Source organism: Pristiophorus japonicus, unplaced genomic scaffold, assembly GCF_044704955.1.
Source record: "Pristiophorus japonicus isolate sPriJap1 unplaced genomic scaffold, sPriJap1.hap1 HAP1_SCAFFOLD_47, whole genome shotgun sequence".
Taxonomy (NCBI): Eukaryota; Metazoa; Chordata; class Chondrichthyes; family Pristiophoridae; genus Pristiophorus; species Pristiophorus japonicus.
The window spans coordinates 3,469,672-3,483,872 of NW_027254374.1; the positions used below are offsets into that span (position 1 = coordinate 3,469,672).

The window sequence follows — 14,201 nt, forward strand, 5'->3', positions numbered from 1 at the left end:
CTAAAACAGCCTTGAGAAGGACTTTCTATCATTTGTAATTTATGTACTGAATTCCTGCATTGAAAGGTGCAGCCACGACCCCCTTTGTAGTACAGCAGCCCTGAGAGGGAAACTCGAACATTGGAAATGTAATTGCTGAATAGCTACAGTTAAAGAAGGCAGCCACATCACAGAGTGTAGTACAGCAGCCCTGAGAGGGAAACTCTAACATTGGGATGTAATTTCTGAATGAACACAGCAGTGCAAAAGATATTACCAGAAACTATATGCGATCTCCAGGTTGGCCTAATGGTTTTTGAAACAACAAACCAATTGCTGGGAGAATTCAGCTGGAAACGTTCATTTGTTAATTAATGTGAGCAGAATTGTCCAGTCTTTGCAGTTTCAAATTTGAATCACATCAGGGACATAAATTGGCTGTCGTAATCTGTTTGTTCAAGTTTTAACAATAATTATTTTGAGCGATGTTGCAACCTCAATGTCCCCGTGGAGAGCCCGCAGGGTATCACTTAATGGCGCAGGAATTGTACCGCCTCAGAGTATAATTCAGGGAGATTGCCGGAAGCACAAAGGAGCACATCGTTTCACGCAGAAAATGCTTCCAATTCAATATGCCCAGCGAATATGCTACATGATCATTGCCGTCATTGGTGTTCCTGGTAAGTGACTAACTGCCGAACAGAACGCAGAGAGTCGGCATAAATGGATTCTTCTCAGGTCGGAAATCGGTGGTTAGTCGTGTGCCACAGGGATCGGTGCTGGGACCACAACTGTTTACAATTAACATAGATGACCTGGAAGATGGGACAGAGTGTAGTGTAACAAAAGTTGCAGATCACACAAAGATTAGTGGGAAAGCGGACAGAGAGAGGCTGCAAATAGATTTAGATAGGTTTAGCGAATGGGCTAAGGTTTGGCAGTTCGAATACAATGTCGGAAAATGTGAGGTCATCCACCTTGGCAAAAAAAACAGTATACCGGGAATATTGTTTGAATCGGAAGAAATTACAATATGTTGCAGTGCAGAGGGACCTGGGGGTCCTTGTGCATGACTCCCAAAAAGTTAGTTTGCAGGTACAGCAGGGAATAAGGGAGGCGAATTGTATGTTGGCCTTCATTGCGAGAGTAATGGAGTACAAAAGCAGGGAGGTCCTGCTGCAACATTACAGGGTATTGCTGAGGCCGCACCTGGAGTACTGCGTGCAGTTTTGGTCACCTTACTTAAGCAAGTATATACTAGCTTTGGAGGGGGTGCAGAGACGATTCACTAGGCTGATTCCGGAGATTAGGGGGTTATCTTATGATGATAGATTGAGTAGACTGGGTCTTTACTCGTTGGAGTTCAGAAGGATGAGGGGTGATGTTATAGAAACATTTAAAATAATGAAATGGATAGACAAGATAGTGGCAGAGAGGTTGTTTCCACTGGTCGGGGAGAATAGAACTAGGGGGCACAGCCTCAAAATAGGGTGGAGCCAATTTAAAACCGAGTTGAGAGGGAATTTATTTTCCCAGAGGGTTGTGAATCTGTAGAATTCTCTGCCCATGAAAGCAGTTGAGGCTCGCACATTGAATGTGTTCAAGTCACAGAGAGATAGATTTTTAACCAATAAGGGAATTAAGGGTTATGGGGAGCGGGTGGGTAAGCGGAGCTGAGTCCACGGCCAGATCAGCCATGATCATTTTGAATGGCGGAGCAGGCTCGAGGGGCTAGATGGCCTACTCCTGTTCCTAATTCTTATATTATTATGTTCTTATGTAACGTTTGAAGTCGTGCAAATCTGTTTGTGAGCTGGTCTCTGGTTTTGCTCTGTGACTGATAATTTTACATCCTGGACTATTGGTCACGGGTATAGAAACCTCAACGGTGATATCATTCCGTTCAGCCAAATTTCCTCAATAACCACTGCGGTTTGATTCCATTGCAACATCTGAACATAAACTTGTGTTTGAAACGAACAGGCTGCTTGAATTATTCAACTATTGTCTTGAGTGGAATATTGTGTACCTTTGAATTAGTCCTTGTTCCGCGCAACTATCTGAGAGAATGTATGAGTAGCGGTGATTGCACTGTAGGATATACTGAGTGTGAGTCACTACCTCACATGGAACATCATACTCACAGTGATCATGTATTACTGGGAGTGTCTTTCACTGTAGGATATACTGAGTGTGGGTCACTAACCGGTGTGGAACAGAATTACCCCAGTGATCATGTATTACTGAAAATGTGTGTCACTGTAGAATAGACTGAGTGAGTGCCACGAACCGGTGTGGAACACCGTAGCCCTGTGATCATGTATTACAGGAAGTGTGTCTCACTGGAGGATGTAATGAGTGTGGTTCATTCACATGGTGTGGAAAACCGTACCACAGTGACCATGTATTACTGGGAGTGTGTGTCACTGTTGGATAAACTGAGTGTGGGTCACTAACCGTTGTGGAACACTGTACCCTCGTGACAATTTATTACTGGGAGTGTGTTTCCTTGTTGGATATTCTGAGTGTGGGTCACTAACCACCGTGGAAAACGGTACATCAGTACCATATATTACTGGGAGTGTGTGTCACTGTAGGATATAGTCAGTGTGGGTCACTAACCGGTGTGGAACACCGTACCCCAGTGGCCATGTATTACAGGTTGTGTCTGTCACTGTAGGATGTACTCAGTGTGGGTCACTAACCAGTGTGGTACAACGGAACCCTGTGACCATGTATTACTGGGAGTGTGTGTCACTGTAGGATATACTGAGTGTGGGTCACTAACCGGTGTGGAACACTGTACCCGCAGTGACCATCTATTACTGGGAGTGTATATCACTGCAGGATATACTCAGTGTGGGTCACTAACCGGTGCGGAACACTGTACCATCAGTGACCATGTATTACTGGGAGTGTATGTCACTTTAGGATAAACTGAGTGTGGTTCACAAACCGGTGTGGGACACCATAACCCAGTGACCACGTATTACTGGGACTGTGTTGCACTGTAGGATATACTGAGTGTGGGTCACTTACCGGTGTGGAACACCGTACCCAGTGACCATGTATTACTGGGACTGTCTGTCACTGTAGGATATACTCAGTGTGGGTCACTATTTCTTCTACTTCCGCTACTGAGGCGTACCCTCGGACTCGAGGATGACTCGATTCCATACTATCAATTATTTCCCAGAGTGCTGAAGAGTCCAATGCATGACCTGCATTCTCTGTCACAAATGTGGCAGACGCTGGTTGAACGAACGGCAGTGTGGGGTGCCCGGGTTGCTGCGCACTCCTTCCAGTATCTACGCTTGGCTTCTGCTTGCTCTGGGCGATAAGACTCGATGTTCTCTGCACCGCACGGATGCTTTTCCTCCACTTGGGCAGTCTAGGCCAGGGATTACCAAGTATAGGTGGGGCCGTTGCAATTATTAAAAGAGGTTTGGAGTGTGTCATGGTAGGTTTCCTCCTGTGGCTCGCTTATAATAACGAATCACCGTGTGGAGCGTTTGCTTTTTGAATCTCATGTCAGGAATGCCGACGATGTGGCCCGTCCAACGGAGCTGATCGACTGTGGTCAATGCTTCGCTGCTGGGGATATTAACCTGACCGAGAACACTGATGTTGGTGTGCCACTCCGGCCAATTAATTTGTAGGAAATTGCGGAGACTGCGTTGGTACTTCTCCAGTGCTTTGTGGTGCCTGCTGTAAATATTCCATGTCTCTGAACCATATAGGAGGGCCGGTATCACTACTGCCCTGTCGACCATGAGCCTTGTCCTGGGTTTAAGGTCCTGGTCTTCAAACACATTCTTCCTCAGGCGTCCGATGTCTGCACTGACATACTGAAGGCAGTGTTGGACTTTGCCATCAAAGTCTGCCTTTGTTGACTGTAGGCTCCCGAGGTCTGGTAAATGTTCCAATTGTACAGTAAACGCGAGCTCTCCTGAAACTCGCAGCGGATGGCGAGTTTCCCTGCGCCTATCGCCGCTGATACATTCTGAGGGCCCCATTTACAATTTAATTCACTCACCATTCACACTGGAAGTCCTCTCGCCCTCACCGGCTTTGGGCTGGGAATGAAAACCCTTGCAGGTTGCTGATCCTGATCCTGACCCCAGTGAACTGCCCCTGCTGAAAGTACAAGTGCTGGACCTCTGGTCTGAACAATGTTCCATCCCCACACTCCACTGGTGCCGGTATGGGAGCTCGGATGGTTCCTAGCTATATAGCCTTTTATTGGGATACAGGGAACCTTCGTTGTTCCAATTCTACTCCGGTCTCTCCTTCACATATTGTTCAGGTACATTGATGACTGTGTTCACGCAATTTACTTTTCTAGCCATGAACTTGAAAATGTCCGAACTCGCACAAAGTCATGATCACCCATCACCTCAGCCCTGTGCTTTTTGACCGATATAGGCTCCCGGTTAAAGAACATCACGCTTTTGAAAATTCTCATCCTTGTTTACAAATCTCTCCATGGCCTTGCACCTCCCGACTTCTGTAATATTATTCTGCCTCATAACCCCTCAAGATATCTCCGCTCTTCAAATGCTGCCCTCTCGAACATCCCTCATTATACTGCTCAATCATCGGTGGCCTTACCTTCAGCTGTTTGGGCCCTAAACTCTGGAAGTCCCTCCCTAAACCTCTCCGCTTCTGCAACCTTCTTTCCATTTTAAAGATATCCTGAAAATCATCCTCTTTTACCAAGCTTTTGGTCATGTGCTTTAATTTCTTCTTTTTTATCTCGGTGTCATATGTATCTGTGTTGTCCTGTTAACAGTGTTCTGAAGCACCTTGGGATGTTTAACTACATTAAAGGCGTGATATAAACAAACGTTATTTTTATTATTATTAATAATATTAGTTATTATTGATATTATTACTGATAATTATTATTATAATTATAATTATGCAGTTAACCTTGCTTCTAATTTACGCCCCTCTCTGTCCTTCACATGCTCCGCCTGACACTACCCTTCCCTTCCTCGACATGTCTAAGTCCATTTCCGAGGACAGGCTCTGTACAATATCTAGCATAATTCGGCCGACTCCTCCAGCTACCTTGATGATATGACCTCTCACTCAGCTTGCTGGAAGGACTCTATTACATTCTCCGAGTGTCGCTGACTGCGTTGTATCTGTCCGCTGATGCCACCTCCCACACCAGTGCTTACAACATGTCTTCCTTTTTCTGAGCTGAGGATACCTGTCTTCTTGGTCCTGATCCTGTGGGCCTGTAACCTTGTGTGGAGCGGGTAGGAGAGGAGGGCCGAGGCAGAGTAATGAAGACATTGACCAGTTGAGTCAATAACTCGGACTGAAGGGCTACAGTAGCGGGGTGGTTCTCCGGTCCCCGACCCACTCTGGTTGATTATCTTCCTGCAGTGACCATACACTGTTCAGCGAAGGTTCATCAGGCTGGTTCCTGAGATGAAGGTCTTGTCTTTTGAGAAAATGTTGTGCAAGCTGGGCCTATAATGGTTGGAGTTGAGAGGAATCAGTAGTAATCTTATTGAAAGGTATAAGATTCTGAGGGGGCTCGACAGGGTAGATGCAGAGAGGGTGTTGCCGCTTGTGGGGGAATCTAGAACTAGAGGACATTGTTTCAGAATGTTCCCGATGTTGGAGAAGTCCAGAACCAGGGGCCACAGTCTAAGGATAAGGGGTAAGCCATTTAGGACCAAGATGAGGAGAAACGTCTTCACTCAGAGAATTGTTAACCTATGGAATTCCCTGCCGCAGAGAGTTGTTGATGCCAGTTCATTGGATATATTTAATAGGGAGTTAGATGTGGCACTTACGGCTAAAGGTATCAAGGGGTAAGGAGAGAAAGCAGGAAATGGGTACTGAGGGAATGATCAGCCATGATATTATTGAATGTTGGTGCAGACTCGAAGGGCCGAATGGCCTACTCCTGCACCTATGTTCCATGTTTCTATGTTTCTATTAATATTACCCACCCGCCCGCTGGGCTGGCTCGGCTTCCCTCCCACTGCCCCGTCTCTGCTAAACTGGGAAGCAGCGGGTTTGAGGGAGGTTGGGTTGAGATGATGTACTTTACATGTTAACTCCTGAGCCGTGTCCACCCGGCTGGTTTTGTGCTAAATGACAGGCCTTACTGTCTGGGCTTAGTCACCGACAATGTTTGACCAATAATTGACCGTCTCGTTTCCCTTCTGTTTATTTCAGTGAATTTAGTGGCGATTGTGATCCTGTCCCGGGGAAAGTGCGGTCTATCCACCTGCACCACTCGCTACCTGGTGGCCATGGCAGCGGCGGATCTACTGATGGTCATCATTGAGGTCATACTACGACGGATCAGTTGGTATTATTTTCCGTGGTCTTTCCTGGATATCACCCCTGTGTGTACTGTTATATATCTCCTGTCCCGTGTATCCGCAGACTGTTCTGTCTGGTTCACCGTCACTTTCACCTTTGATCGATTTGTGGCCATTTGTTGGCAGAAGTTGAAAACCAAATATTGCACCGGGAGAACTGCGGCTGTGGTTCTGGGAACAAGCTGCATTCTGCTCTCTGCAAAAAACATTCCTCACTACTTTACAATTGTACCTGGATATATAATCGACAATGTTCCGTGGGACTGTGTCCCAATCCCAGCCGCTTTTACTGAGCCCGGATGGGTGGGATTTGACTGGTTTGAAACGGTTTTAACCTCACTGTTCCCATTCGCTGTAATTTTGTTGCTCAATGCTCTGACAGTCAGACACATTTTAGTGGCCAGTCGAGTCCGGAAGAGACTGAGGGGTGAGAGCAAGGGGGAGAATGGCAGTGACCCAGAGATGGAGAGCAGGAGGAGGTCTGTCATTTTACTCTTCACCTTATCCGGCAGCTTCATACTGCTGTGGCTGGTAATTGTTATAGATTTCATATATTATATCACTGCAGGAAAAAATCCCAGTGATTACAATGATTCGTTATATACCTTTGCACAAGTTGGATTTATACTGCGGAATTTAAGTTGCTGCACAAACACATTTATTTACGGGGTGACCCAGTCCAAGTTCAGAGAGCAGTTGAAGAGCGCGGTAAAATATCCGCTTACATCAATTATACAATTAATTAATAAACAGAACAACTGAGCACAGCCCAGAGGCGGGTCCCAGTGTTTCCAGTCCAGGAATATAATATTTAGCCACAGACCTCCATCCACTGAATTACAACAGGAATGGCCGGTGATCTGATAATACACCCAGCGACCTGTTTTGGACACGGTACTGTTTCTGAATGACATTTCCCACCTTGTCTTTCTGGTCACCACCACGAGCTTGTTGCATTCTGTCCGAGCTCTTCTGTAAAGGGTCACTACATCTATTTAGTGAAGGAATTCATTGCAGCTTCCAGAGTGAGAGGCTCGTCAATAGGTAGTAGGCAGAGTGGAGCTGTAATTCAGAGGATTACATGACATAGAATATACAGCATAGAAACATACAGTTCGGCCCTACTGGTCTGTGCTGGTGTTTATGTTCCAGACCGTACTCCTCCCATTGCAATTACTTCGTCTCAGCCTCACAGCATATCTTTCTGTTTCATGTTCTCTCATTTACTCGTCTAGTTTCCCTTTGACAGCATCTGAGCTATGTATCTCAACCACTTCCTGACGTAGGGAGTTCCACATTCTAACTACTCTCTGAGTAAAGAATTGTTCTTTATTTCCATATTGGTGTTATTAGTGATTATCTTGCATTGGTGGCTCCACAGATTTGGATGCTCCCACGAGTATAAACTTTTCTCTCCCCATCGACCCGGTCCAAAGCAATCATAATTTATAAAACTTCGATCAGGACTCCTCTATGTTCTGTCTTCTACAGGAACCATGCACAACCTGTTCAATCGTTCCTGGTAACTGTTATCTTTCAGTTCTGGTGCCGTCCAACCAAACATTTGTGAGACCGTACTAGTGGCTCCCTTTACCATCTCCATTGCCCTAGCCACCGACTCCATCCCTCTCCCTGTCACCAGTCTAAGGCTGAACCCAGCCGTTAGTAACCTTGGTGGCTTATTTGATCTGGAGATGGTCTTCTGACACTATATCCATTCCATCACCAGGACGGCATCGTTGTGCCTCTGTTACATCGCCTGACTCAGTTCATTTGCTGCTCAAACCTTCATCCGTGCCTTTTTAGCTCTACATATAACTCCTCCAATGCTCTCCTGGTGGGCTTCCAATCTCCCACCATCCATATACTTGAGTTCATGCAAAATTCTGCTGCCTGTGTCTAACTTACACCTTATCGCAATACCCCATCACACCTGTGCTCGCTGACATACATTGGCTCCCTGTGCGACGGCGCCTCAATTACAAAATGTTCATTCTTGTTTTCAAATCACTTCACAGCCTCTGTAACCTGCACTAGCACTTAGACCTTCCGAGTTCTCTGCGCTTCTCCAAATCTGGCAGATTGCACATCCCCGATTTAAACTGCTTCACTAATAGTAGGCATGCGTTCAGCTGCCTCGGTCCCAAGCTCTGAGATTCTCTCCCCAAACCTCTCCACCTCGCGAAATCTCCTCCTCCTTCAGCTGCCTGGGTCCAAGCTCTGGGATTCTCTCCCTAAACCTCTCCACCTCGTGACCTCATCCTCCTTCATCTGCCTGGGTCCCAAGCTCTGAGATTCTCTCCCGAAACATCTCCACCTCGCGAACTCTCCTCCTTCAGCTACCTAGCTTCCAAGCTCTGGAATTCCCTCCCTAACCTCGATTCGTCTCTAACGCTCCTCCTCCTTTAAGATTCCCGTTAAGACTAAATATCTGATCAAGAATATTTGCTAAAACGTCCTTTTGTGCCTCGATGTTAAGATGTCCTCTATTCCCTGTTGGATTTATTAATGTCTGTCTTCAATCTATGCCCCTGAGTTTTGGTCTCTCCCACAAGTGGAAACATCTTTTCTCCTTCTACCCTATCAAAGCCTTTCATATCCTGAAAGGCACATTCTCACCATCCCTCAGTCTTCTCTTTGCTAAAGAAAAGAGCCACGGCCTGTTCAACATTTCCTGAGAATACACCCTCTCAGTCCTGGTATCATTCCAGGGAATACACTTTGCACCTTCTCCAGTGCCTCGATGTCATTTTATAATATTTACACCAAGGATCCAAACAAGTTTACATAACTTCAATGTTTTACAATTCTATCCATCTAGATATGAACACAAGCCTGTTCTTTGTTTTTTATGGATTGATGAATCAGCATCACTACATTTAGTGATTTGCATAACTGTACCGTACCATCCTTCTGTTCCTCATTCCCGTTTAGATCATTATTTTAAAAGGAGAATGTCACCTTCATTTTCTTCCTTTAAAACGCACCAACTCACACTCCTCTATATTGATGTATTGTGTTCCTAACACAGATGATACGACACACAGGGAGGTTAAAGTAACAGTGACATCAGTCTTTATTAAGACTCTCCAGAGTGAGGAACAGGCCTTGGAACCGGCTAATTTCGAGTGCTCCCAACAAATGCTGGGATCCCTTGGGACTTCAGTGGATACGCTCCCTGGTGGTGGAATATGGGAGTGCATGCTTTACAGATACACAACAGAAGTTCCTTTGCCAATTACACGCCCAGTTTGCAAGTTTATTAATATATTGAATATTTTTGCAGCTTAGCTCCTCAGTGTTAACGATACATATCCACAAAGTTTGAAATGTCACTCCCGATTCCCGAGTCCGAATGGTTATGTAAATGTTGAACAGGAGTGGTCCCAGCACCGATGCTTGTGGAACATCACTTCTCACCTTTGCCAGTTTCGCTGCTTTTGATTTAAATTCGCTGAGAAATAAACCATAATTCATTGTTTCACTTGAATCGCTTTGCTGACCTACGATACAGTTTTTAATGATTTGTTCACCTGAACCACAATTCACTTTGATCTTCTGGCCCATTCAGTTTCTTATTTCCTAAGGTGTAGGTGATTGTAGAATCATAGAATTGTTCAGCGCAGAGAAAGTCCATTCGGCAAATCGTGCCGGCTCTGTCTCTTTGGTGGAGCTTTCCAATTAATCCCATTCCTCTGCTGGATCCCCTGTATCTTTTTTACTTCAAGTATTTTTGCCAAATTCCCTTTTGAAAGTTACGATTGAATCTGCTTCCACCTCCCTTTCAGACAGTTCATTCCAGATCACAACATCTCGCTATTTAAACAAAATCTTCCTTCAGTCGCTTCTGGTTGTTTTGTCAATCACATTAAATCTGTGTCCTCTGGTTACCGACCCACCTGTCATTGGCAACATTTGCTCCTTTATTACTTTATTGAAACGATTTAGGACTTTGAAGACGTCTATTGAATATCTTCTTAGCCTTCTCTGCTCTCAGCACAACATACCCAGCTTCTACAATCGCTCCACATAACTGAAATCCCCCATCCATGGAGCAATTCTGGTCAATCTCCCTTAACCATCTCAGTTCTAAGGAGAACAACGCCAGCATCTCCCGTCTCTCCACGTAACTAAAGGACCATATTCCGGGAACCATTCTGGTCAATCTCTCATTAACATAAGTACATGAGTACATAAGAAATAGGAACTGGAGTAGGCAATTGGGTCCCTCGAGCCTGCTCCGCCATGCAATAAGATAATGGCTGATCTGATCCTGGATTCAGCTCCACATTCCCGCCTACTCCCCATAATTCCTTATCTCCTTATCGCTCAAGAAACTGTCTATCTCTGTCTTAAGTGTATTCAATGTCCCAGCTTCCACAGCTTTCCGAGGCAGCAAATTCCATAGATTTACAAGCCTCTGAGAGAAGAAATTCCTCCTCATCTCAGTTTTAAATGGGGGGCACATTATTCGAAGTTTATGCCCTCTAGTTCTAGTCTCCCGCATCAGTGGAAACATCCTCTCTGCATCCACCCTGTCAAGCCCCCTCATAATCTTATACATTTCAATAAGATCACCTCGCATTGTTCTGAACTGCAATGAATAGAGGCCCAACATTTCCTCATAAGTCTACTAACCCATCCCCGGAATCAACCGAGTGAACCTTCTCTGAACTGCCTCCAAAGCAAGTATATCCTTTCGTAAATATGGAAACCAAAACTGCACGCAGTACTCCAGGTGTGGCTTGAACAATACGTTGTACAACTGTAGCAAGACTTCCCTGCTTTTATACTCCATCCACTTTGCAATGAAGGCCAAGATACCATTGGTCTTCCTGATAAATATCTGCAACTGCATATAATCCTTTTGTGTTTCATGCGCAAGTACCCCATGTTCCCGCAGTAATGCGGCCCTTTGCAAACTTTCTCCATTAAATAATAACTTGCTCTATGATTTTTTCTGCCAAAGTACATGATCTCACACTTTCCAACATTATACTCCATCTACCAATTTTTTGCCCACTCACTTAGCCTGTCTATGTCCTTTTGCAGATTTTATGTGTCCTCCTCACACATTGTTTTTCCTTCCATCTTTGTATCGTCAGTGCACTTGGCTATGTTACACTCAGTCCCTTCTTCCAATTCGTTAGTATAGATTGTAAATAGTTGGGGTCTCAGCACTGATCCCTGTGGCACCCACTAGTTACTGATTGCCAACCAAGAAAAGAACCATTTATCCTGACTCTCTGTTTTCTGTTAATTAGCCAATCCTCCAACCATGATAAACTATTACCCCCAACCCCGTGAACTTTTATCTTGTGCAGTAACCTTTTATGTGGCACCTTGTCAAATGACATCTGGGATTCGAAATACACCACATCCTCTGCTTCCCCTTTATCTACCCCATTCGTTACATCCTGAAAGACCTCCAGCAAATTTGTCAAACATGACTTCCCCTTCATAAATCCATGCTGACTCTGTATGACCGAATTTTGCTTATCCAAATGTCCTGCTACTGCTTCTTTAATAATGGACCCAACATTTTCCGAAGCACAGATGTTAGGCAAACTGGTCTATAGTTTACTGATTTTTGTTTGCCTCATTTATTATATAGGAGGCGTTCAATTTGCAGTTTTCCAATCTGCTGGGACCTCTCCAGAATCCAGGTAATATTTGTAAATTCAAACAATGCATCCACAATCCCTACCACTACTTCTCTTAAGACCCTAGGATGCAAGCCATCAGGTCCAAGGGATTTACCTGCCTTTTGTCCCATTATCTTACTGAGAACCACCTCCTTAGTGATTTTGATTGTGTTTAGTTCCTCCTCCGCTATTGCCCTATGACTATCCACTGTCGGAATATTGTTAGTATCCGCTACTGTAAAGACTGATACAAATTAATTGTTCAGAGTTACTGCCATCTCCATGTTCTCCATTACTAGTTCCCAGGTCTCGTCCTCTAAGGGAACAATATTGACTTTAGCCATTTTTTCATTTTGTATACCGAAAGAAACACTTGACCATCTCTGCTCAAATCAGAACAACACCAGTAACTCCAGTCAATCTATATAACTGAGGTCCCCATTCCTCGTACCATTCTGATCAATCTGCCATTAACATCCTCTGTTCTAAGGAGAAGAACCGCAGTTCTCTAGTGTCTCCACGTAACTGAAGACCCTCATCCATGGAACACTCTAGAATTTCTCCTCTGTACATGCTCCAATGCCTTTACATTTTTCCCAACGTGAGGTGCCCTGAAATGAACACCATACCCCAGCTGAAGCCGAAGCAGTGTTTTATAATATCTTAACATAACTTCCTTGCTTTTGTGCTCTATTGCTCTCTTAATGAAGCAAATGGCACAGAAGGACATTTAACATCCTTTTCAACTTACCAGCAGCCTTCAAAGATTAGTGTAAATACACCCCAGGTCGCTAAGTCCTTGCTCTCCCTTTTAATTGTACAATTTAGTTCATATTGCCTCTCCTCAATCTTCCTACCAACATACCTTATTTCACAATTCTCCGTGTTAAATATAATTTGCCATGTGTCTGCCCATTTGAATCAGATGGGTTATGCTGTAAGGGAAGGGTTTGGATTTGGATTGAAACACCATCCTGGAAGTGTAGGATCAGGTCATGGGCTTCTCTGTAGCTCTCAGGCCCTCCGGCCTGAATACAGTTGCTGGGCATTTAGGGCCTGTTTTAGGCTCCACTGATAAGTTATTCGATTAATGCACAATTGGTAAGTAGTTTTTCATTTTTCTTTCTCGATCAGTAAGTAATCTTTTAGCATTGTTGTTGCCAAGTTAAGTCATGTCAGGAAAGCTCGGACACGTGTTGTGCTCCTCCTGTACTACGTGGGTAGTATGGGACGCCTCCGGTGTCCATGTCGACGACGTGTGCGGGAAGTGCATCCGCCTCCAGCTCCTGATGGACCGCATTGCGGCAATGGAGCTGCGGCTGGATGAACTCTGGAGCATCCACGATGCTGAGAATGACGTGAAAACACGTTTAGTGAGTTGGTCTTACCGCAGGTAAAGGGTACACAGTCAGATAGTAAATGCGTGACCAGTAGGAAGAGCATTGCAAGAAAGGTAGTGCAGGAGACCGTTGCAGTCATTCCTCTGCAAAACAGATACACAGCTTTGGGTAATTTTGAGGGGATGACCCATCAAGGGGGAACAGCAGCAGCCAAGCTCATGGCACTGTCGGTGGCTCTGCTTCACAGGAGGGCACGAAAAAGAGTGGGAGAGCTATAGTGTTAGGGTATTCGATTGTAAGCGGAATAGATAGGCGTTTCTGCGGCCGCAATCGAGACTCCATGATGGCATGTTGCCTCCCTGATGCAAAGTTCAAGGATGTCTCGGAGCGGGTGCAGGACCTTCTGAAAAAGGAGGGTGAACAGGCAGTTGTCGTTGTGTATACAGGTACCAACGATATACGTAAAACACGGGATGAGGTCCTCCGAGACGAATATAGGGAGCTAGGATCTAAATTAAAAAGTAGGACCTCAAAGATAGTAATCTCAGGATTTCTACCAGTGCCACGTGCTAGTCAGAGTAGGAGTCACAGGATAGCTCAGATGAATACGTGGCTTGAGGAGTGGTGCAAGAGCGAGGGATTCAAATTCCTGGGACACTGGAATCTGTACTGGGGAATGTGGCACCAGTACAAACCGGACAGTCTGCACCAGGACAGGACCGGAACCAATGTCCTAGGGGGAGTATTGTCTAGTGCTGTTGGGGAGGAGTTAAACTAACATGTCACGGCGATGGGAACCTATGCAGGAAGACAATGGGAAATAAAATGGAGGCAGAAGCAAAAGATGGAAAGGAGAATAGTAAAAGTGAAGGGCAGAGAAAACCAAG

The 14,201-nt window shown here is 45.1% G+C and overlaps 1 protein-coding gene across 1 annotated transcript; it reads left to right on the plus strand.

Annotated features, from left to right (window-relative positions):
- Nucleotides 1-595: 595 nt before the first annotated feature.
- On the plus strand, nt 596-7,091 carry LOC139252462 (probable G-protein coupled receptor 139). Its single transcript, XM_070873435.1, has 2 exons — nt 596-659; nt 6,181-7,091. Exons 1-2 carry the CDS (start codon nt 596-598, stop codon nt 7,089-7,091), a joined length of 975 nt encoding a protein of 324 aa, XP_070729536.1.
- Nucleotides 7,092-14,201: the final 7,110 nt, after the last annotated feature.

What these genes read in the sequence shown, in the direction of transcription:
- LOC139252462 (XM_070873435.1), top strand. Translation starts at nt 596, where the DNA reads ATGCTTCCAATTCAATATGCCCAGCGAATATGCTACATGATCATTGCC. An exon ending in TGCCGTCATTGGTGTTCCTG is followed by an intron (nt 660 to 6,180) that starts GTAAGTGACTAA and finishes TGTTTATTTCAG; the next exon opens with TGAATTTAGTGGCGATTGTG.